This window comes from Bombus fervidus, chromosome 11, assembly GCF_041682495.2.
Source record: "Bombus fervidus isolate BK054 chromosome 11, iyBomFerv1, whole genome shotgun sequence".
NCBI lineage: Eukaryota > Metazoa > Arthropoda > Insecta > Hymenoptera > Apidae > Bombus > Bombus fervidus.
Genome location: NC_091527.1, coordinates 7032243 through 7053559, shown reverse-complemented (window position 1 = coordinate 7053559; position 21317 = coordinate 7032243). Strand labels below are relative to the sequence as shown.

The 21317-nt window shown below is 32.8% G+C and overlaps 7 protein-coding genes and 1 long non-coding RNA gene across 20 annotated transcripts; 4 read left to right on the top strand and 4 right to left on the bottom strand.

Annotated features, from left to right (window-relative positions):
- The first annotated feature begins 94 nt into the window (after positions 1 to 94).
- LOC139992503 (uncharacterized) lies at positions 95 to 1699 on the top strand. 2 transcript variants are annotated; one of them, XM_072013398.1, is made up of 5 exons: positions 95 to 199; positions 309 to 501; positions 590 to 773; positions 845 to 1016; positions 1085 to 1699. In XM_072013398.1, the coding sequence occupies exons 2-5, from the start codon at positions 322 to 324 to the stop codon at positions 1239 to 1241; spliced, it is 693 nt and encodes a 230-aa protein (XP_071869499.1). In that variant the 5' UTR covers positions 95 to 199; positions 309 to 321; the 3' UTR covers positions 1242 to 1699. The 2 variants fall into 2 exon arrangements, with proteins under 2 accessions (XP_071869499.1, XP_071869498.1); XM_072013397.1 differs by having other exon boundaries at positions 97 to 199; positions 306 to 501.
- LOC139992485 (L-asparaginase) lies at positions 1046 to 8459 on the bottom strand. Of its 3 annotated transcripts, none has more exons than XM_072013359.1 (9): positions 8345 to 8459; positions 4671 to 4823; positions 4465 to 4576; positions 4232 to 4346; positions 3539 to 3875; positions 2782 to 3096; positions 2370 to 2674; positions 2121 to 2294; positions 1046 to 2048 (listed from the first exon to the last, which is right to left on the bottom strand). In XM_072013359.1, exons 2-9 carry the CDS (start codon positions 4786 to 4788, stop codon positions 1686 to 1688), a joined length of 1839 nt encoding a protein of 612 aa, XP_071869460.1. In that variant the 5' UTR covers positions 4789 to 4823; positions 8345 to 8459; the 3' UTR covers positions 1046 to 1685. The 3 variants fall into 3 exon arrangements, with proteins under 3 accessions (XP_071869460.1, XP_071869461.1, XP_071869462.1); XM_072013360.1 differs by lacking the exon at positions 8345 to 8459 and adding an exon at positions 7150 to 7323; XM_072013361.1 differs by lacking the exon at positions 8345 to 8459 and adding an exon at positions 5314 to 5448 and having other exon boundaries at positions 4671 to 4817.
- On the top strand, positions 5664 to 7105 carry LOC139992510 (uncharacterized). Its single transcript, XR_011801135.1, has 2 exons — positions 5664 to 5799; positions 6611 to 7105. It is a non-coding gene; the product is annotated as an uncharacterized lncRNA (long non-coding RNA).
- Saysd1 (SAYSVFN motif domain containing 1) lies at positions 8236 to 10134 on the top strand. Its single transcript, XM_072013403.1, has 2 exons — positions 8236 to 8409; positions 8608 to 10134. The coding sequence occupies exons 1-2, from the start codon at positions 8242 to 8244 to the stop codon at positions 8929 to 8931; spliced, it is 492 nt and encodes a 163-aa protein (XP_071869504.1). The 5' UTR covers positions 8236 to 8241; the 3' UTR covers positions 8932 to 10134.
- LOC139992493 (transferrin receptor protein 1) lies at positions 8932 to 11388 on the bottom strand. Its single transcript, XM_072013378.1, has 7 exons — positions 10676 to 11388; positions 10470 to 10606; positions 10181 to 10402; positions 9937 to 10118; positions 9669 to 9861; positions 9496 to 9577; positions 8932 to 9396 (listed from the first exon to the last, which is right to left on the bottom strand). Exons 1-7 carry the CDS (start codon positions 10951 to 10953, stop codon positions 9195 to 9197), a joined length of 1296 nt encoding a protein of 431 aa, XP_071869479.1. The 5' UTR covers positions 10954 to 11388; the 3' UTR covers positions 8932 to 9194.
- A 342-nt stretch (positions 11389 to 11730) lies between these two features.
- On the top strand, positions 11731 to 14325 carry LOC139992502 (uncharacterized). 5 transcript variants are annotated; one of them, XM_072013393.1, is made up of 7 exons: positions 11731 to 11975; positions 12775 to 12944; positions 13030 to 13228; positions 13288 to 13428; positions 13508 to 13678; positions 13760 to 13954; positions 14019 to 14200. In XM_072013393.1, the coding sequence occupies exons 3-7, from the start codon at positions 13037 to 13039 to the stop codon at positions 14067 to 14069; spliced, it is 750 nt and encodes a 249-aa protein (XP_071869494.1). In that variant the 5' UTR covers positions 11731 to 11975; positions 12775 to 12944; positions 13030 to 13036; the 3' UTR covers positions 14070 to 14200. The 5 variants fall into 5 exon arrangements, 4 of the variants coding, with proteins under 4 accessions (XP_071869494.1, XP_071869497.1, XP_071869496.1 ...); XR_011801124.1 differs by lacking the exon at positions 11731 to 11975 and adding an exon at positions 14210 to 14325 and having other exon boundaries at positions 12494 to 12944; positions 14019 to 14119; XM_072013396.1 differs by lacking the exon at positions 11731 to 11975 and having other exon boundaries at positions 12494 to 12944; positions 13030 to 13210.
- Positions 14177 to 21292, bottom strand: LOC139992488 (uncharacterized). 6 transcript variants are annotated; one of them, XM_072013369.1, is made up of 7 exons: positions 20449 to 21292; positions 20016 to 20353; positions 19802 to 19942; positions 19671 to 19736; positions 19540 to 19598; positions 18413 to 19085; positions 17791 to 17976 (listed from the first exon to the last, which is right to left on the bottom strand). In XM_072013369.1, the coding sequence occupies exons 2-7, from the start codon at positions 20346 to 20348 to the stop codon at positions 17914 to 17916; spliced, it is 1335 nt and encodes a 444-aa protein (XP_071869470.1). In that variant the 5' UTR covers positions 20349 to 20353; positions 20449 to 21292; the 3' UTR covers positions 17791 to 17913. The 6 variants fall into 6 exon arrangements, with proteins under 6 accessions (XP_071869467.1, XP_071869468.1, XP_071869464.1 ...); XM_072013366.1 differs by lacking the exons at positions 17791 to 17976; positions 18413 to 19085 and adding an exon at positions 14177 to 15888; XM_072013367.1 differs by lacking the exons at positions 17791 to 17976; positions 18413 to 19085 and adding an exon at positions 14177 to 15888 and having other exon boundaries at positions 19540 to 19595.
- On the bottom strand, positions 15868 to 16768 carry LOC139992501 (zinc finger and BTB domain-containing protein 41-like). Its single transcript, XM_072013391.1, has one exon. It carries the CDS (start codon positions 16766 to 16768, stop codon positions 16004 to 16006), a length of 765 nt encoding a protein of 254 aa, XP_071869492.1. The 3' UTR covers positions 15868 to 16003.
- Positions 21293 to 21317: the final 25 nt, after the last annotated feature.

Below are 21317 nucleotides of genomic sequence, written 5' to 3'. Positions count from 1 at the left end.
GACGTTGTTTCGGTACAGTAATTTAACCAGAATTCTCTCTTAGGTTCGTTAATTCCGCTTGACGGAATAGTGTTTCCTACTTGTCAAGAGGGGTTGGGCTGGCTTCTGTACAAAAACTGCCAGCAGAGATCAAGGATTCCTCACACGTATTCCTGTGTTCGTTCCAATTAGTCGATTTACTAGCCACCACAGATCTACCGTAAGTGTAACAAAAATTCTCCACCGCCGATAATTTGCTTCAGTTCGCTGCAGCAGCACCAGCTTTTACGACAGATCAACTTTTTTTTTCCTTTTTTTTTTTTTAGTAGAACAATAAAAATCATGAGAAATTCGTTCAAATACTTCGTTATATTATTATCGCTATGTTGTTTGCTGCACCTTTCTGAACCGAAGGATAACGTTAATGGAAAGGCAAAAGCTTCGAGGACTCACAGTAAGGTATTTGGAAAGCATCCAAATGGTGGGCTGATCTCTTTCGATTCGGAGCAAGAACAATTTCGTGTAAGTTTCAGAAAATTCGGGTAATTGTTAACTTTCACTCGATCCAGATAAGAAGTCTTCTTATTTGTAATAATAATAATCGTCACAGATTGATTGGGCTGTGACTATTCCTTTCCTTTCGATACCGTTCGAGCATAAAATAGGGGAGAATGGTGAATATCCATCGTTGTTCAACGTTGATACGAAAAGCATTGGAATTGTTGGATTAATGGCCACCCTGTTTAGCGTAGTTTCGCCATTATTCTCGAAAGCGCATCCACAGTATAATTATCGTAAGTAAATGATACTATAATTCTCTATATTCATTAATAGTTTTTTCTTCTCTTATCGTATACAATGTTAGGCTCGGCGGATAATGGACAATGGTTACAAATAGGGAACGCTATTAATGAAATGATGTTCGACAACGATTACGTGGTTCCGTGCATGCAACGTATCGTTTGTTCGATCGTTTCAATAGCCGCGCATTCGGAGAATCCAACGAGTACAGATAAAATAATCGATGGATTATCAAGGTAAGATCGGAAAGAGAATACTCAGAAACTTGATATTACAAGGATGTTTTAAATTGATTTATCAACAGTCACAGTTGGTTCAAGGATGTTACAAATGGTACGATCATTCAAGATGCTGTGATTACCGGACGAAAGGGAAATCATAATTGCGCTTACATTTATAAGGATTGTTTAATAACGCCGAAGCTTTTAAGAACCGTGATGGACGAGCTTGGGATAATGTGATGATGTAACGCATACTCTCTATTACTGCACACATACAGAAAGAAATATTTTTGTACAAAAATGAAGGAACATCGGTTTTTCACACTTCAAACTCGCACTTTACTACGCTCAAGGAAATACGTTATTATCTCGCGCGAAATATTTTCGCGTGCACCGCTGCGTGATCCAGTCATAATCATCGTCGCTTTAGACTTTCACTTTTCGTTAACTATTGTATGAAATGCTTAACGACTCTTCTGCGACAAATTAACGTATTTACGTGGTCCGCCGTCTTCGCAATCATATTATTTCAACTAGGACGCAAATATAATACAAAGATAGTTGAATAGATGTCTATTTTATGCTATTGTACTTAACGCAGATACACGGGTTTTATTTTTAGTCTGATGTGATTTGTTGTGTAAAATTGCGTGGTTTAGTTACGGACTAGCGGTCGTTTCACTTTCATCTCGAAGTTTCCTCCATAACAAGCGAGTTCGAGGAATAAAGCGGCGACAACAATTTCTCCGCATCTGCGGAACCCGACGCTTTGGCAAGATCGTACGGCGATTGTTCCGTTTTGTCGTAACATTCCGTCTCCACATTATGATCCAATAAGAATTTAACAGCTTGTGTGTTATTATGTAGCGCTGCGAAATGCAAGGGTGTCCTCCCAGAAAAATTCTTCTGCGAGAGGTCTGCGTTCGCTAATTGATACGACGTTAAACGCTTCACGTTTCCAACGGCTGCAGCGGCACACATTTTCTCTCCTATTATATATGCGCTTCCGTGTAAGTGTGCACCATTATGTACTAGAATATTAATGATCTGGAAAATCGAAATGGAAATACGACATGAAGTGGAATAAATGCGAAATACAAGGTTCGAGTGACATTATACCTCGTGATGATCGAACTCTATCGCGTCGGTGAGTGGTGTACGGTTAAATCGATCTTTGATGTGAACGTTCGCACCCATTCGTAAAAGACAGTGGACGACGTTTAAATCACCTTCGCAGCAAGCAATATGCAATGCCGTGCGACCATCTGCATTTTGTTGCGATATATCTGCACCCTAGTCGAAAAGTATAAACTACTTTGAAAAAAAAAAATCGAGTATCGTATGAATGGCTTAATTACACATACTTACGTATCCTTTCAATATTTCGAGTTTCACGACATCGCGGCTCCTCACGGCAGCGTTCAACATCGCAGGGAAAAGAATCGATCCCAATTCTTGACGTTCCGCCGTTGAAGAAAGTCTCAAAGATCTTGCAACCGCCTCCACAAGATCTATATCCTCGAGATACGGCGGTCGTTGAGCAGTTAATTCTCCGCGGAGATTCGTTTGCATCATTTGACGCTTCGTTTGTAAATCCCATTCTTTCTTCGATAATACGTAAGCGAGTTTAGTCAACGTAGCTTCTGGTGTCATATCAGAACCTGATATTACACCTGCAAATTTTTAAACTTTCGCCTTTAGATCTGCTGCAATCTCAAATTCGATATTAAGAATATTCTCATTTTTGAATCGCGAATTTTTAATATAATTTTAAACGTACCAGCTTCCTCGAGAAGTTTTCCAGGTGCGTATGAATTCTTAACGCAGCCTGTCGCGCATTGTGTAATATTGACGATGATGACTCCGCGTTTCGTAGCTGCGGACAATTCTTTAATTATATCCTCTCGATTCGTGGGCACGTTCCCTGCTCCGTAGGACTGTAGCACCACACCTTCGATCGGGGGCTGTAGAAACGCCCTTACCAAATGCGTAGTCATACTTGGAAATATTCGTAGCAATCCAACATTTCTGTTCAAGGACGCGTATACGTGAAACTTTTCCAACGTAAATGGACGGAATATTGCCCGATAATCCACTGCAATGCACACACATACATGTATATTACAGTGACGCTGATAAAACGGCACATATTAAAGATATTCTTAAACTACAATCGTACACGTTATGTATGCTAATACAGATTCTCTTTAACTACATTTTCTGTATTGCAACAGTAGTTTATAACAAAGTTTAACACGTGCATGTCGCAATAAATTAACATATACGAACACGTTATTTTATATGATAATGCTAATGTAACTACTAGTTTCCAAATATAGATTCCTGATAAAAATCTTTGAACGTCATAGAATTGTAATATCATCTGGTACGTATTACGCTATCATTGCATGTATCGATTTGCATTTAGAGTTCCATTTAACGGACAAAAGAATATCTCGTGGAAGAAGATTGCACGAAACGAGCAAAACCACAGTCAATTAAGCAAATTGCACCCTGTAATTGGGTCAACTGCTAACCTTCTATCGTGATGTTGGCCTTAGCCAACGGTGGAAAATTCGGTGAATCGAACGCCTCGAACGAAGTGGCCGATATTTTACAGGTACGATTTCCTCTCATCAAGTTTGTTCCAAAGTATACGCATACTTCCGGTATGTTGTAATTTGCAGCTATTATTAGGGATGACAGAAAGTTATCCAACCCGTCGCTTCTGCTGTCGAAAATTGGGACTTGAGAGCCAGTTAAAATAACTATTTTGCCCAAAGATTCGAGCATAAAAGATAGAGCAGATGCCGTGTAACTTAACGTGTCTGTCCCATGTAAAATTACGAATCCGTCGAAACGTTCGTAAGCTTGCTAGAACAGCGAATATCGTGTTGAGTGTAAAGCTTATTTAATTAATTATTTAATTAGTTATTTCTCTTTCGCAACTCTTTGTCTACAGTTTACAATAAAATAAAACTTATTTCTAAAATTATCCAGTATTTGAAGCATTTATTTCCGAAAGAAAAGATATTAGCAGTATTTCAAGCACTTTAATGAGCAGTATCGGAAAAATCTCTACGCTATTCTAACTTTATTTACATGCGTTTATGGTCCTTTCATTTTTTTGCAATACATTCGCGAAAGAGATCCTATGAATATATGTATATACATGATTAAACCATACATATAGCGTCTCTAACTATGTATACTTGCATAATAGAAGTTACCTTGATATCATGGGCAATACGAATCCAATCGTCCATTGTCATGTTACTAGAATCACACAATGGCGAATATTCCAATACGTTATAAATGACACGTTTGCTGTCTGTCGCAGTCATTCTTTAAAGAAAAACCAAATAAAAATAAATACCTATTAGTTGATCACGTATCGTTACGAATTTATCAGGATTATTAACTTTTTCTTTTTTCCCAATCAATAAATCGATTATGCACTTACGGAAGTACAAGCGGTCCCATCAACCCGAATCGTTTTTCCGCGTATTCTCGGTCGTACATGTGTGGATAATTTCGCAGCTTTTTCACGAAAGCGTTCGCTTTAGGTACGAGAACTATAGTAAGATGATAAATCTTATTATCTTCACAGTTTTAACAACAACCACTTCAATCATAATTTCACGTGAAAGAGAAAGAGAAACGTATTACCTCCATCTTCATTTCTAATCATTCCAATGGTACCGCCGGTATAAAGAACGAGCACACGACTTTCACGGACACTTTCAATGGCCAAAGAACCAGAACTATTGTTTCTAAGGTACTCCATCTTCTTTTTTTGTGATTACCAACGTGATTCTGCAACTGTGACATACATAACAATGTGTAGATATATGCATATGACAACGAACTTAACCTTCTATAGGGTTATCTTCATCAATTCTTGGAATCTATGGTTCGAGTTTCTATGTTATCAATGATCTTCACCGATGTATTGTAATTCAACCCGGTATTGAATTATCGGAATAGGAGAAGTATAATCTTTTTTTAATTTTTTATTATACTGTTAGAAGAATACCTTAATCGAATTATTGACAATCGTACAATCAAAACGATACCAAACGCAACTATATTTGACCAATAATTTTTAACTAAACTAAAGAAATATGTAATATGTGATGAGGAGTAAGAAACCTCACTCTTACAATGTCTTATTACCATAAAAGTATAAAATTAGAGTGCGTGAACGAACTGAAAGGCGATATAGGAATAGAGAAAGAACATTGCATAGAGACCTCTTGTGCCTTTGTGTAATAACGCATACGTATTCGTATATTAAATATGTAAGTATAACACCAATCAGCAAGCGACATCAATGTGCAGTTTGATTAAACAATACCCTCTATGCAGCGTTATCTTTTTATTCTTACATTACATCCACTTACACAGTCACGTATGATTCGCGTACTCTATCTTTATATCTCTATGCTTATTAGACTCTATTTATTCTGTTTTATTCGCACTGCCTACTTCCCAGTTTTACCCTTGATACACTCACGGCAAAATAAAGAGAAGTCTAGGTCACCTCTTCGGTTGTATGGCCACGCACCATCTGGGTATCACTGTGTTTGAAATTGATTCTACCGTGAGCGCTCTATGTGTCTCGATAGAATGTTACTGTGACACTACGAAGTTTCTGTAAGGAGTGATTTGTTATATAATTTTTAGCGATTATACGCAGATCGAGGTCTCAATAGATGTAATACTTTCCCAACCGATATAAAATATGAAGGTTATTCAAGATATAAAACAGAAACCGCTGAGGACTAGTTTATTCAAAGTACGCATTTTTCACGGTCAAGAGTAGAGTTGGAAAGATTGCTTGAAATTGAAAAGATGCATTTAATGCATGAACGTGACAGCTTTGTGTTATATTAAAATAAATTTTATCGTCGATTATTATACTATCTACAATCTATCTAGCATAAGTAATTTTTATTTAATCTAACTCAATACGTGTGCTTTAGATAATGCCAGTTACACATTCTTGGATTCACAACATTGCATCATGTTGCACTTGGCAATTTCTGTTCCTAATCTTCGACTCATAGAAAATTATGTATTACTTGTACATATAAATTTTCCTAACAAACACTGATAACAAACAAATTCTAAATAGGCGTACAAACAAATTCTATGAATTATTATAAGCTATTTTTTACACTGGTTTATTTTTTTCACAATTTATTTGTATAAACAATTACCGTTTATGTGTATAAGTATAATCCAATAATGCATCATCTTAAATTTACTTTTGTATTGACATTTGCTAAACATGTAAGCTTCTTAGCAATCTTCAAGTTTCGGATTTACTATTCTACAAAACACAATTTTTTAAATGTAAACTTTTAAAATAACAAATAGTTTACAAACGGAATACCTTTGATTGCATTAACTGATCAAAACGTAGCTTAACTATATCGTATGTAACCAGAAGTAAAGATCCACAAAGAGTACTCATTAAGTTAGCAGCCATGCCTCTATAAAAACCAATTGGGCCATCTTTTTCTATGATAGTAGCGATCTGACGGAGTATTGAATAGTCGTACTCAGTAAACGAACCTTTAAAATTCCCATTAAAGTTGTTTTAGAATTTTTTACCGACCACGTGTCGCACTGGCACGAAACTTCTCGGACCACGCCCGCTCCAAAGCATTTTTTGTCTAGACGTTGTGTCGAAGGGATAGGACACAATTGTCGCGATCCAAGAAGATAATTGAGCAAGGGCCAAGGACATAAAGAATGGTGCGTTCCTTGTGTCATGGTCTGTTGCATAATTGTTCAAATATGTTCGTTTACCAGTTGCATAAAGACCAAAGTAAATGGACCTACAAAATGCATTTAAAATTTTTCATTCACATCACCTAATCACTATGAGATTATAAATAAATTTTTATTGTCACGATATCTATCTGTACGTTGTCCTTTCATCTATCGTCAAACATTTATTTGAAGATAAAATCAAAAGAAATCGTAGGTTGAATTTTGTAAAATACAGGGCACCTAGTGTATAATGTAAGAAATAAAGAATCAAGTTGAAATATTTAAATGTATAAATTCGTTCAATAGACGGTCAATACTTTTGACATTGATTAATCAATTGATACAATTATTCTTAAATACTCCAAACCTGTATAAAGATAGCCCGCAAATCGAGACAGACAGTCCTTGATATAATCCTTTTAAACCGTCGTTTTTATAAATTTTGCATATGCAGTCACTGAATCCGTAAAACTCCCTCTTAACTATCTTGTTGTCGCCAATATCTACGGTTATTCGAGTATTGCAAAAATGAAGGGGGTAGAGAACCGTACAGGAAGTTAAACCGACAGCACCGCCAGTCATGAATGGCAAAACGATGTGACTGTAATTCTTCGATTCAATCATCTATGTAACACTATTTGATGTTTACGTGCGCAAATTTCAGAATTATATTTAAAAAAATATTCTTATTAATAATCTATCGGACAAACTTTTTGGAACATTCCGTAGTATATATTGTAAAAGGAAAAATTAATTGCTTGGGCTGGAAAATATCGACAAATATTGAGAACATTTCCGCGCCAAAGAGACAGGAACCCCTGTTCCTTAGGTATTCTAATAAGTGCATTTAAAACGCCAGAGTATGCGGATCGTTTCGCATGTCCTATTTGCTGGCTACTCGCCTGTGTCTGTAAAATCAATTTAACCCTTTCAACCGGCGCAATCATAGTTCTAAATATGATCGCCAAAATCCCGGAGATGATGAAAGAAGATCCAAAATCAACGGCACCGCCAAGTAACCGAGTATCTAATACATTGAGTAATTTAACGTCAATAGAATCAGATTGTGTTTCGCTTTTGGCTTGGTTCGCCATTAGTACTATTTTAATAAAAATATTTGTTAACCTATCTTCCTTGTAAAATCATATTGTTTAACATAATATCGCCTTGTTCTACTATACATAATAAGTTGTCAAATATATGTACATATATTGGACGAACTTCACTCGATCAACCTATAATAACATATGACAGTTAAGACAGTAAGACAATGTATGTAGTATGTATACATCATGTACATATCGACCAATAATAAGATATGCAAATAATACAGCTGCGATAAGCGACCAATCATTTATAAAACGATTGTTATTTTGTTATATCACTTATATTGTAAAGCCGAGTTAAAAAACCGAGTTACGAATAAATATAACGCTCAATACGTTACGTCACGTTCAATATGGTTCGAAGTGACATAAAAGAGAGACTCGAAGCTTATAGACGTCGTAAACGAAGGGAAGAAATGATAGAGTCTATTAAGAATGTGATAAAAACTGTCCTACCGTGGAATGGAAATAAATCAGTTGAAGATTCTTCAGTGGCAGCACCGTTAAAATCCGATATCAAGGTAAGGTTATGTTACGTGTGACACAAGTAAGATACTGTAAATGTTATGACTGACTTTCCATCCAGCTATGGATGCTCTTTTATACGGTATGAATAATATTGGAGGATATTATAATAAATACGTTTGTTACATAAGAAATAACATTTATTGTAAAATGTATACAATAAATCAGTATGATTAAGGATGAAAAGCTTGCAGGATGACCAGGATGCGGAAAGTACCTGTTCAGATGACAGTGTAGACCAATCACAATGTACAATGCTAAGAATAGTGACATATCTACTGTATTTTCTTCTATGGGGTACCTTGTATATAATTGCCATTCAATATGAATTTGGAGCAGTATATTTTATTTTGTCTACATTAATATTTATTTGTCTAAATACTCAATCTAAACCAAAAAAGTCAGGTGAACTTAGTGCTTATTCTGTATTTAATCCAAACTGCAAAGCTATCGAAGGAACACTTGATGCTTCTCAATTTGAGAGAGAAATAAGATATGGTATAGGAAACATACATTAATTTAAAGTTGTAGAACATTTAAATTGATCTAATTTATCACAGGTAAAAAATAATACATATTTTGTACTCACTTATATGTGTATAAATGTTTGTGTCTGTATAATTCATAATGATATGCAAATGAAAAATAGGAACTCCAAAATAAAAAATTAAGCTAAGTATATGGTAAAAGTGTCAAAAAAAAGTCAATGATAATTATTAAATGTTACCACAGTCATTTCAAAAGACAATTCCATATCTAACATTTTGTACTTATATTTTTTCTATCGATCTTGTAAAAGTTGTATAGCATTTTCATAACACTTTACCACTTCGTTCATGTACATTATGATTTTGTTTGAAGGCTCATAACTCAATCTAAAAAATGTTGACCAATCAGTTCTGGATTGATTTTGCTTATCAGGACATAAAAGAATTCTATCCAAATCCATCAGTAAATCATTTAGTATCCTTGTGTCAAGTGTGCTGTAACAAAAAAGGTATAGATTCTCTAGATTTCTGAAATGTTAATAATTTGTAGCATGTAAATATAAGAATTTTATGTAGCTTGTAAAAATTACATACTTGATGTTGTCAACTGTATCAATTTTTTTATTACAAATTTTAATGCTTGTCAGCAATTTATCCAAGGTTTGCTGTACTTTCTCTAGAAAAAAGTAATTTTATTTAATGTTATAAAAGTCAAAGCAAGTATGATGGTATATAGTATGTAATATAGTATGTAATGTATTTTGTACCTTTAACATCTAATAATTCAGTATTGTTTATAGATTTTAATACATCAAGGGCAGTGTTATTAAAATAACTAGGGTTCCATTTTATTATTAAACATTCAGAGAACTTCCAAATAGTTTGACCAACTATTTGTGCTAAAATTATTTTACGTAATTCCCTCTCATGATGATTTTCATTGCATGTGATATTATTATTCTAAAAATATATGGAAAAGACAAGCAATGAATATTGTCTATTATATAAATATTTATAATTATTTCTATTATTTACCATATAAGAGAGTACTGCATGAGGTATGTTCAAAGCTAGCCGAGAAGTTGTAACATTGTAAAATGTGTTGTTTGAGGACAATAACTGATTGTCATAAGAAAACCAGTTTTTTACATTGCTAGCAGATTCTAGAACCATAAACTGTACAATATCTGATCCAGATACAATAAAGTAGCCTTTACCTGTAATCAATTGAAATGTGTGTTTAAAATTGATAACCACTAACTTTCCTATGATAACAAACCTTGTAAAGCTTGATGGTCTACTACAATATAAGCCACAATCTTGTGAGGCAGAAAGCTGGACAATATTTCTGGACAAGGATTTGAAGATGCGGAAAATAAACAAAAAATAATAGATCTACGAGGTTTCCACGTGTATTCTTCTTGAATTTGATTGAAAATTTTTGCCAATTCTAAAGCGATTCCGACACCTTCACCGCCAGCAGATAAAACTACGTACCTATCTGAACATTTACAGTAGGTAAAGTAATGCGATTTATGTTAAAAATAATACAAAAAAAGATAACTTACCAGGCTCTCTGGCTCCTCTAGCGGTTGCCACGATGTACGATTGATATTTGACGACTTTTTCAATAAGCGATAAATTCGATAGAATATTACTCACTTGATGTATATCATTTTCCTTTAAATTGAAGGAATCCCATTTCCTATTTTATAAATATTTTAAGATAATATAAAAGTCGGATATTAAGATTAAAAATAATGAATAAACGTACATTTCAAAATCAGGATCAAGAGGCGCCCTTTCTAGTTGCTCGAGCACGAAACGTTGGAGATACTCCGTATTTTCTAGCCCGTTTCCCGCTAATTCAAGACGCTTTTTTTCCGCACGAAATTCTATAGCTCTTTGCGTGGCAAAACGGCCAAGTAAAAATCCACCCAATAAAGCAAGAAATCCGATCGAAAATATCAACGAAAAGCACATACGTTTTGTCACAAACTCGCTGGACTCGCCAAACCCACGAGCCATTTGAAAGCTAAGAACCCGCTGCATATTGAATATTGGATACACTTTTAAATAATTTAACAACTGGTAGCAGTCATACTTCGTAACAGCTCTTTTTCACACGAATTACCGAATAAATAATCGAATTTAAAGAAATATTAATAAACAGAAACCATCACTTTTTATTAAATGATATAAGGGATCATTAGGAATACCATTGATACGTAAGTTCATTCAAAACTTATCAAATAAAAGAGTATCAATTTTTTACGTAAAACACTGCTATGAAATAATTGTTATTGACTAAAATATCGTGAAGATGATAGTAGTTTTAAGCGCGTGAAGTTCATTTTATAGTTAAGTATGTGTAAAGATATCTTTCAATCAGACTGAGCGTTCACACAATGCAAATTTTCATGACTGGTCTTCCGTTGTCTCCGGTAGACCACTTACTTCAATACTGCGTGGGATAAGACTGATATATTTGTCAGTCCGTCTCGTCGGCTTTCCACCTCTCTACCAACGCTTCGATTATTATATCCTCAATAGACATGTGCGAATGAAATCGAAAGCGAAACCCTCACGAGTTCATAATCATAAAATATTTATGTTGCTATTCATTATTGGGCATTTGTACTGGCAAAAACATGTTTTTTGTAGTACTGTACATGCAATAAAAAAAATTTCATTAAAAAAATATGCTGAAAATGCTTTATAATTACTAATAAATTTTTAATTAGTTCCATTAAGTTAATTGGTAGCAGTTCTATGATATTTTATCGGAACGTTCACACACATTTAATATTAATATTAACGTAGAAAAGTTCTCGTAAAAATATTTTAGAATAATTACTTTCTTTGTTGAAATTATTAAAATGAAATAAATTTCGTAGATGATATTTATAATCGTAACACCATGTAAATGTTTCGCGATGTTTGCGTGGAGCAACTTATTTCGGGCAATAATATGATGACGGTGTTTCGCTTATAAATAGTTTTCTATGTATTACATTTACGTGCAAGGTTGTTTTAACTATAGATGTGCTGTTTCAAACTCAAACTATACAAAAGTATTTATCCAGATGTTACATTCCTCTATTCGCCTTAAAGAAAGAAAGAATTGTAGTAAAACACTTATAGATTTCGTTGAAAATTGTTCGAGTGATCCATATAATATTTTATACCTTTCCCCTTACGCGGAAACTTTCATCAAGGATGATATCCCCTTTAATAGGCAACTTTTCTATGCGATTATTTTTATTTCACGGAAAACAAATTTGCAACTTTACTTTATCGTACATCTTTTATTATTAATGCATGTCAATAATTAAATAAAAATTTATGAATGGAAAAAAATTATTAGTGAAATCTTTGCAACGAAACAAATCTTGGTTTTATGTCAAAAACCTAAAAATAAATTTTTAACAGAAAAATTTGTAGAGATTTGGTTCTTTATTTTAATATCTAATTAATATGAACAATTGAAGAAAGAAGAAGAGGAATAATTTAGAAATAAATAATTTTTATAAATAAGCACAAACCAATAGCTTTTTTTATAATGATTTTAAAAAATACTATAAATGTATTGAGAAAGAATACACTTGTAACGTTAATGTAAAACATTACAAGTTTGGGATACATAGGTATATTTCATTCGAAGATTCTAAATTATTAACTCATATGGATCACTATAAACTCGTTGCCCATGAAAATCGTCATTATTTGTTTGTAACACCACTTACGATTCGATTTACAAGAAAAGAAATGAAATAAAATGAGACAATACAAAATTTGTAATTCTTTATATAAAAATATGATATAAAAAATTATCAATTTTATTAAAAAGGATTATTATCTTTTTATTTTTAGTTTTATCTATTTTCTTATATAATCAGAATCTCTATACCAGAAATTCTATCCAAATTTAATTTGTCCAGGAAGAGACACGAGGATACGAAACGTGATTAATTCCATATTTTCATAGTCTCATTTCCCATTTCCGGAGCATTCGCGCATAAAGTTTGAGGTTTATTGAAGATGTGAGTATTAATACGTAATATTATTAATTATTCTAAACGTTATTTTAAAATTTATACTTATATTACTTAATACATTAATTTAGAGAATAAACATGTCAATGTTAGATTTAAAAATAACGTGTTCATATAAAGCTGTAAATATGGGACGTTCATACAAAAAATGTAAAGTACGTAGAGGCATGTTATTTTACCATTTGGTGCAATCTCATAAAAACAATTTACGGAGAAAAATAAAATATCCAAATAAATGTGACAAAATTGACAAAGTATTGTTGAAGGTATGCGTAGTAAGTATAATTGAGTACATAGGGGCATTAAAAAATAATAAAAAATGAAATTGCAGGACCGTATGTTAAATAATACGCGTAGTGAAAAGGTTAAAAGACAACGAAATAACTCTAAAGTACCATGTAGAATAATATCAGTAGTATCTTTGGAAATAATTAAAAACCTATGTGTTCCTATAATGGAAGATTGGAAAGAGGTCTTTAGCTATTAAATATTTATCATTTTATATTGATTTTAAATAGCTATGCATGACTATATACTTTTTTACACTGAAGGAAAATGTAGCAACCTATGACCCTTGGAAAAGCACTGAGGATAGAAATATTATACGAAGCTTAGTAGGAAGCACAAAAGCAGAAAGGAAGCAATCTAGATTTGCTGAACGACAAAGAATCCAAAACCTTGAAAAAAGAAGTATATTAAATTCAAATCAAAAAACCAACTTTGTAAGTTCATTTCTATGTTTATAAAAATGTTTTATCTTTTTATTAGAAATGTATGAATATTATTTAATGTTATTTTATTAGATATATAAAACATCAAAGAAAGTTGTAGATATTACACAAGTTTTAGATGATTTGAAAAGATTATACCTAAATAATTTTGAAGATACTGATATTAGTACACTGGAGAATATTAATATTAACAAACTATCTATAAGCAACATTGATAAAAAGAACACTTGTGTGGGAAAAGATGATAAGGCAGGGGTTATAGAACAGGTAAAACAAACATTATATCAAATATAAGAAAGATTATATAAAATAAATGCAAAATATTTTACAGGAATTAGTACAAAAATTCAAAAAATTGATGCTTTATCACTTCACAAAATAAATTTTTTAAAGCTGGCAAACTAAGAGAATTTAATAGTATTATTTACTTTTGTAAGTCACGTTTACCTAAGACTTTTTAAGATTATAAAATACTATGAGATAGGTATATATTTTATATTGTTCTTTTATTATTTCAATTAGATTTAAGAAAGTGCATATTTCCTGAGACATTCTTTATATAAAAATTGCCTTAATTATAAAATTTACATTCACCATATTTGTGTATTTTACTGTATGATACACATATGTACACTTTGGAGACTGAAATATGATATTGCAACAACTAAACATTTGATATTGATTTTGCAATAATACTGCATAATTAAATGTGTAATAATATGTTAAACAATAAAAAAAATGATAACAAACTATAATAGTATTATTTATGTTTACTTTACATTGCTCTGTTTTCTTTTCATTTAAATGAATTTTTCTTTGTTTTACATAACTGAATTTAAAATAATTCAACTGTTATAGATGTAACAGGGATATGTAAATGTTTCATATTTCATACAATTTCACTATAATATAATCTTATTAATTTTGATGTGTAATATTTTAGATTAATCTCTAAAACCAATATAAGAAATAAAGTAAAATACACATACCTAACTATACATTTTATCTTATAATACTCATCCAAAATGTTTATAAGACATAATTTACTTCAACGTTCCGTGCTTCAATTATTATTTCCCAATAATTCCGCTAACAACCACGAAGATGCTTCCTTGTGATGTTGTTTTATATGGTTTCTCAGATATCTTTTCTGGCCAAATTTCATGCCGCATTTACAGTTGAAAGGTTTTTCTTCGTTATGTATCGCACGATGTCGTACAACTTCTCCTTTTACGGAAAACGTTTTACCGCAGATTTCGCAGGCAAAAGCTTTGATACCTGTATGTGTAGTTTCATGATGAGTTAACCTCTGCCTGCTTCTAAAATGTTTTCCACAATATGAACATTTATGAGGTTTATAATCCGTATGTACACGATTGTGAATATAAATTGAATTCAGAGTTCGAAACATTTTTGGACAATGTTCGCATGCGTATGGACGTTCACCGGTATGAATCCTTCGATGATCATCTTTCGCTCCTTTATTCGCAAACGCGCGATTACAAATGTCGCAAACATATTTTTTTAATCCTTCGTGAACGTCTCGTATATGTCTAGCTAGGTCTTGTTCGATACGATAGGACTTTCCGCATAAATCACATTTACATGGCCGTTTATCAAAATGGACACGAATATGGCGTAGGAATCCCCGTTTTGTAAATATGATCTTTGTACACGTTTCACATTTGTAAGAGACACGATCATTAATTATTTGTTTTGCTTTATTTACAAGTTCTGTCTCATCTGAATTTTGAATCGGGTTGACATCGGAATGTCTGTTTATGTGCTTTTTTAATTCACACTTCTTTGTGAAATTTCTCTTACATAAATTGCAAGTGTAACACGGAGGCTTTTCAATGTCCTGATTAAAAGATTTTTCATTATTCTTGTCTTTTTTTTTCACCTCGTTTGTGCATTCCAAAGTTTCACCTTCTGTGGCATCTTTTAATTTATTATAATTACTACCATGCATTGATATGTGAACCTCAAAATCCTTATCTTTACCATGATACATTAGCTTACAATACTGACAATAATGCATTTGAGCTCCATGCTCGCTGTTCATATGATCTATAAGGTACTTCATATTTACGAAAACAATATCACATTGAGCGCACTGGATGTATTCTACCTCTTCAACGTTTGTACTTTCGCTTTCGGCCGTCGATATTTGCGTAACAGGATCAGATTCGGTCTTCCACCTGCAAAATAAACATTCCGATATCATGTCACCGAATGCGAAGTTTTATGCAAATTCTTGTTGTGACTCTTCAAGTAACATCCTTAACTGAACTTTGCATTGCATACGGGACAAATTTAGGACCCTTGATTATTATGAATACGTTTATGACGACTAATACAGCCTTTACTACGAAATTGTTTGCCACATACATCGCAAGAATAAGGTTTCTGCTTGGTATGGATGAAAGTATGGTTATCTAATTCTTGTTTTCTCTTAAACCTTTGATTGCATAAGGAGCATTCATGCGGAAGAACTTTTGAATGGAATGATTTGTGAACGTGCAGAGATGCCCTCTGTTTGAACGACTTCCCACAAATTTCGCATATATAGGGTCTTTCTCCTGTATGAGTTCTTCTGTGCTCATCTCGCGAAGCTTTAGAGGCCAAACATCGACCGCATATATCGCAAGAGAATTTCTTTATTCTCGCGTGAACATCATGCACGTGTCTGTTCAAACCAGATGCCGAACGAAAACCTTTTTCGCAAACGTGGCACGTATACGGTTTTTCTCCAGTATGAATATTTAGATGAATTAGAAAATTATACGCGGTTGAAAGTATTTTCTTACAACGATCACATTTATAGTACGTAAATCCATTGACCATCATTTTCGAATGAGCTAATTCAATTCGTTGTTCCAAAGTTCGTTTTGACGAAATTTGTTTTTTATATTTTTTAGAAGCAATTCCCAAGTTACTTTGAGATTCTGTTCTTTGGTTTTTGTTAATATTAATATCAGTCTCTGACAATACTTGTATTCCGACACCATTATTTTGGTGTTTCGTATGTTCATTATTAGACAAATTGCTTGGCTTGTGTTTTACATCGATTTCAGTCATTTGATACTTACACCTGAAAAGAGAGTTTTCTCTATTATTTCATAGGAACCGCGAACTTATGATTAACTTTCTTATGATTAACTAAATAGCGTTTCTGTCGGAACGAGAGATTGCATTCTGTGCATTGCCACGGTTTATCATCAAAGTGAATCAAACGATGACGCTTTAGCTCGTATTTTATGCGGAACCGTCGATCGCATATATCGCATGCGTGTGGCTTTTCACCTGTATGTTTCTTTACATGCAACATGAGTAATGGTCTCGTTCGAAAGTTCTGATCGCAATGATTACATTTGAAAGGAAACACATCTGAATGAGTGCGATTATGTACAAATAGAGAAGCTTTTTGCTTGAATGATTTTCCACAAATATTACAAATATATGGTCGTTCACCAGTATGTATACGTTTATGATCTTCCGCGCTACGTTTTGTCGAAAACATTCGACCGCATATGTCACATGGAAAATTTTTTATGCCTGCATGCGTATCTCGTAAATGTCTCGCTAGTCCTTGATTTATACGAAACTGTTTGCCACAAAGATGACAAGTATATGGTCGTTCTCCAGTATGTATACGTACATGCCAGAAGAACGTATACGGCGAATAAAGATTTTTACCACATTCGTTACAATGATAATAAACTTTCCCATCGATTTCCATTTTGGCGCGCATAACCATTTCTCGATCGGCACATTTTAATTTTTTGTCCTTCTTTCTGGTAAACTCTGAATGCGATTGCAACAAATGTAGTTCGAGCAATTTTTTTTGTTTGACTGTATAATCGCAATATATGCATGGATACGTTTCAACTTTATTTTTTTTATATTTTTGAAACAATCTTAGATCTTTACGATTTTCGTTTTTCATATCTTTATCTTCTGTTTCATCTACATCTTTCGCATTTGATATAGTGCGTTCAGTGAAACTGCCACTTTTACATTGGAGTATATGTCGGGATAAGTGGTATTTTCTTTCAAAAATTCGTCGACAGTGTTTGCACGTATATTGATTTTTCATTTCTCTCAAAGAAGGTAGCATTACTTTCACCATTTCTGCCATGTTTAAATCTGTATTGTAATAACTTTCAAACGAATGATCACTATCATCATTAAATTTTTCTTTTATATTTTCTTTAGAATTCGTCTCATGGAATGCTTGCTGCCATGAGCAATATGTCGTGAAGGATTTCTTCTGAAGTAGACCAAACCTGGAAAAATAATAAATGTACCAGATTTGAATGCTTTCTGTCTATTGGTAAATTCAAATATCTGTATAGAGTGAAATGATAAGATTGCATATTAGCATGCTCGTAAAGTTTCAATATGTCTGCTTTTAATATGATTATTCAAGTAACGTTTCTGTCGAAAAGCGAGTCCACACTCCACGCAAACGAAAGGTTTAGTTTCAGAGTGAATTAGCTTATGTCTAACGAGTTCCGATTTCACTCGAAATCTTTTCGAACACACGTCGCAACCATAATTTTTCTCTCCTGTGTGAGTGGTCACATGCGCTAACATTTCCTGTCTTCTACGAAATTTTTTATTACAATAAGAGCAAGGATGTGGAAATTCATCCGTGTGTAATTTACTATGAATATATAAGGAAGCTTTAGATTTAAATGTCTTTCCGCATGAATCACATACATAGGGTCTTTCTCCTGTATGCGTTCGACGATGGTCTTCTCTCGTAGCTTTCGATGCGAAAGATTTACCACATATATCGCACGTAAAATTTTTTAATTTTGCGTGTACGTCCTTTAAATGCCTAGAAAGACCACCAGAGTCCCTAAATTGCTTTCCACACACGTGACAAGTAAACGGTCTTTCATCTGTATGTATCCTCATGTGTCTGAGAAAAGAATCTTTTAACTTAAAACATTTTCCGCATTCGACGCATTGGTAAGATTCTTGAACATCAATGATAGCTTTATTCTTTATATGTTCGCAAGGATCTTTTGAATCTTTTGAATTATTAGAACAAATTTTACATCTTCCTTTCACTTTTTTACTTCCATGTTTTGCATTTGAAGAATCTGTTGGTTTGTACGTCTCGTCATCTAGTTTTAATTTTTCGATACTATCTGAATTATAGATTTGAGAAACCTCTTCCTTTATAGTAACATCATTGTCTTGTAGTTGGTTAGACATTATAGTAGGTTGATCAAGTGTCGAATTCATGACGGTAATCCACACCGAATCGCAATCTCCATTGTCTGTAGGCTTTCTTTCTTGTAGCTGGAACTTTTTTCTGTGTGGCTTCCGAAATACATTCTGCATATCTAGGAACACCTTAAACGGTGTTCGCATACTACCGGACCTGCAAAACAGTCAATACTTGACTCCGAATTTGCAGTTATAACGACATAGGAGATTGTTCTTGTTCAATCCAATAATCAATGGCACTTGAGAAAAATAAGATTATTTTTCTTGACAATCCTTAATCTCACAGTCATACATCATTTTCTCAGGACGTTTGCATAGACCACTTGCAATAGTCTTTGTGTACAACAATATATAAATGCTTTGATCGAAAGAAATCACAGTAATCCTTGTTCCATACTCCAAATTGAAATAGTCAATATGTAAAGTAATTTTCAAAATATTGCTTCGTTCCATATTCATTATTAAAATTAATTTTATGAAAATTTTAAGTACTGAGTGTAACATTATTTATATTGGGCATATTTTCTGCACGTTCAATTACACATGTTGCATAGCTCCAATAGTTGCATGTCTTTCTATAGTTTGTTTTAAATAAAGGAAGTCATTACCTGTCTGAATCATTAACAGCTGAATTCCCAGAGACTTCATCCTTTACAATTTCTTGCTGCTATACATAATTAAAAAAACCATTTAAGGCATATGCACAGATAAAAGCTATTTGTACTGTTCTTATACTTACAAGTGATTCCGTTGCATTAGGTGCAGATGTGGCATCCTGTGTAGAAGTTTCTAATCCTTCTATACCCTGTGAAATTAATACAGATTTAAAAACAATTTCTTGTTGAAATAACTAAGTCTTTATATATATACCTGTTTCTCTTGCAAAGCATCTTGCATCTCTAATAATCTTCTTTCTGCATTTAGACATCCTTCTAATAGTTCATGCCATGCTAATAATGTAGCAGCACAATGGTAACATAATTGTAATGGAAGTGCATCATTTTCAGATACCTATGAAAAATAATTTATGTGACATTCTATATGTATAAATAAAAGTAATAAGCAATAAAAAATAAATACATACACATATTGGTAAATATTTATGTATTTTATTACATAAGTCATGTTGTAGACCTTCTCCTTCAAATATTGGGATTAAATGATCATTGACATTTGCACATATTCTACATAAATTAGACCAGGAAAATTGTACATCAGACTGTCCTACTGTTGATTGCTCATTTGAAACTTCTATCACATTTTGTTGTTCATCTTGAACATCTGTTACTACAAAAAATCCTCCTTCCTCACTTTGTAATTCAGTATGTGTATTTACATTAACCATGTCTTTTACTGTTTGAATTAAAATTGAATGTTCTCCGCATGATTCCAATATAACAGAACTCTCAGAGTCCATTGTACCTAGAATGTTAAATATAAAAGTTTGATAGGGCTGTTGTGACTTCTCTGTTATGATATTGATTTTATAAAGATTCTGAAATAAAGAATATACTCACGAAAAAAATATTTTTATAAAAATATAAATGCAGTATTTTTTTTCACTTTACATACACGAATCAGAAATTGTAATTGAATTTTCGTTTACGTTATAATTTCATTTTCTTCCAAATACCACAAACACTATATTTATTAAAGCATCTGATGCGTCATTCTTTAACAATTCAAATCCATTATTCTTCTGTTCTCGACCATTTAGGCAGGTGAAATATTTATAGAATATTTTTAGTTAGTAAGCATCATCATAAATGTTTACAAAGTTTCGGTTCTTTACGTGTCATTTTCGCGCCGACTAATTTCGTTGTACAATTGAAGAAAAAGTAAAGAATATTTTTATCTATATGTACCATATATGATTAATTTATATAAGCCTATCTTAATTATATTTTACTTTGTAATTCTAATAATTTCTCAAGTTTCACGTAACTTTTTCCGACATGATGAGACGAGCAAGTTGTTATGAATAAACCGATGGAAAGTATTGTTCCGTCATAATAATCACTACTTTAATTTCTAGATAAAACATGGAGGACTAATTCCTGGGGAAAAATGTTCAATTTTCAACGCCAGCTAGCGATGGAACCATCGAACTAAGAAGAGCGTTTTAATTCTGATTTAAATTTCCGCATAAATTGTACATTTAATTAAGGTATATTAAATGTAAGGGCATGGAACGCATATCCCGATTCATTACATTTTATTTTAAATACTTGAATTTGAAGATAATTTTACAATGCGAAAATATGTTTGCTTGTAGGTACATACAATCGATGCCTTTCGGCATCATTTAAATGTTTAAGACCTAAAAAGGCTGCATAGTACTCGGTTATATAACAATCAACAATAGTTTTTTAACAATAATAAATAT

What these genes read in the sequence shown, in the direction of transcription:
- LOC139992493 (XM_072013378.1), bottom strand. Translation starts at nt 10,953, where the DNA reads ATGCAGCGGGTTCTTAGCTTTCAAATGGCTCGTGGGTTTGGCGAGTCC. An exon ending in AGACCATCAAGCTTTACAAG is followed by an intron (nt 10,119 to 10,180) that starts GTTTGTTATCAT and finishes AATTGATTACAG; the next exon opens with GTAAAGGCTACTTTATTGTA. An exon ending in GATACAGTTGACAACATCAA is followed by an intron (nt 9,397 to 9,495) that starts GTATGTAATTTT and finishes TTTTTGTTACAG; the next exon opens with CACACTTGACACAAGGATAC.
- Saysd1 (XM_072013403.1), top strand. Translation starts at nt 8,242, where the DNA reads ATGGTTCGAAGTGACATAAAAGAGAGACTCGAAGCTTATAGACGTCGT. An exon ending in CGTTAAAATCCGATATCAAG is followed by an intron (nt 8,410 to 8,607) that starts GTAAGGTTATGT and finishes AAAAGCTTGCAG; the next exon opens with GATGACCAGGATGCGGAAAG.
- LOC139992488 (XM_072013363.1), bottom strand. Translation starts at nt 20,348, where the DNA reads ATGGACTCTGAGAGTTCTGTTATATTGGAATCATGCGGAGAACATTCA. An exon ending in CTAATGCAACGGAATCACTT is followed by an intron (nt 19,599 to 19,670) that starts GTAAGTATAAGA and finishes AATTATGTATAG; the next exon opens with CAGCAAGAAATTGTAAAGGA. An exon ending in GCTGTTAATGATTCAGACAG is followed by an intron (nt 17,977 to 19,539) that starts GTAATGACTTCC and finishes TTATTTTTCCAG; the next exon opens with GTTTGGTCTACTTCAGAAGA.
- LOC139992502 (XM_072013393.1), top strand. Translation starts at nt 13,037, where the DNA reads ATGTCAATGTTAGATTTAAAAATAACGTGTTCATATAAAGCTGTAAAT. An exon ending in AAGTATTGTTGAAGGTATGC is followed by an intron (nt 13,229 to 13,287) that starts GTAGTAAGTATA and finishes ATGAAATTGCAG; the next exon opens with GACCGTATGTTAAATAATAC. An exon ending in TAATGGAAGATTGGAAAGAG is followed by an intron (nt 13,429 to 13,507) that starts GTCTTTAGCTAT and finishes TTTACACTGAAG; the next exon opens with GAAAATGTAGCAACCTATGA.
- LOC139992503 (XM_072013398.1), top strand. Translation starts at nt 322, where the DNA reads ATGAGAAATTCGTTCAAATACTTCGTTATATTATTATCGCTATGTTGT. An exon ending in CGGAGCAAGAACAATTTCGT is followed by an intron (nt 502 to 589) that starts GTAAGTTTCAGA and finishes TAATCGTCACAG; the next exon opens with ATTGATTGGGCTGTGACTAT. An exon ending in GCATCCACAGTATAATTATC is followed by an intron (nt 774 to 844) that starts GTAAGTAAATGA and finishes ATACAATGTTAG; the next exon opens with GCTCGGCGGATAATGGACAA.
- LOC139992485 (XM_072013359.1), bottom strand. Translation starts at nt 4,788, where the DNA reads ATGGAGTACCTTAGAAACAATAGTTCTGGTTCTTTGGCCATTGAAAGT. An exon ending in GATTAGAAATGAAGATGGAG is followed by an intron (nt 4,577 to 4,670) that starts GTAATACGTTTC and finishes ATCTTACTATAG; the next exon opens with TTCTCGTACCTAAAGCGAAC. An exon ending in GTATTGCCCATGATATCAAG is followed by an intron (nt 3,876 to 4,231) that starts GTAACTTCTATT and finishes TCGCTGTTCTAG; the next exon opens with CAAGCTTACGAACGTTTCGA.
- LOC139992501 (XM_072013391.1), bottom strand. Translation starts at nt 16,768, where the DNA reads ATGACTGAAATCGATGTAAAACACAAGCCAAGCAATTTGTCTAATAAT.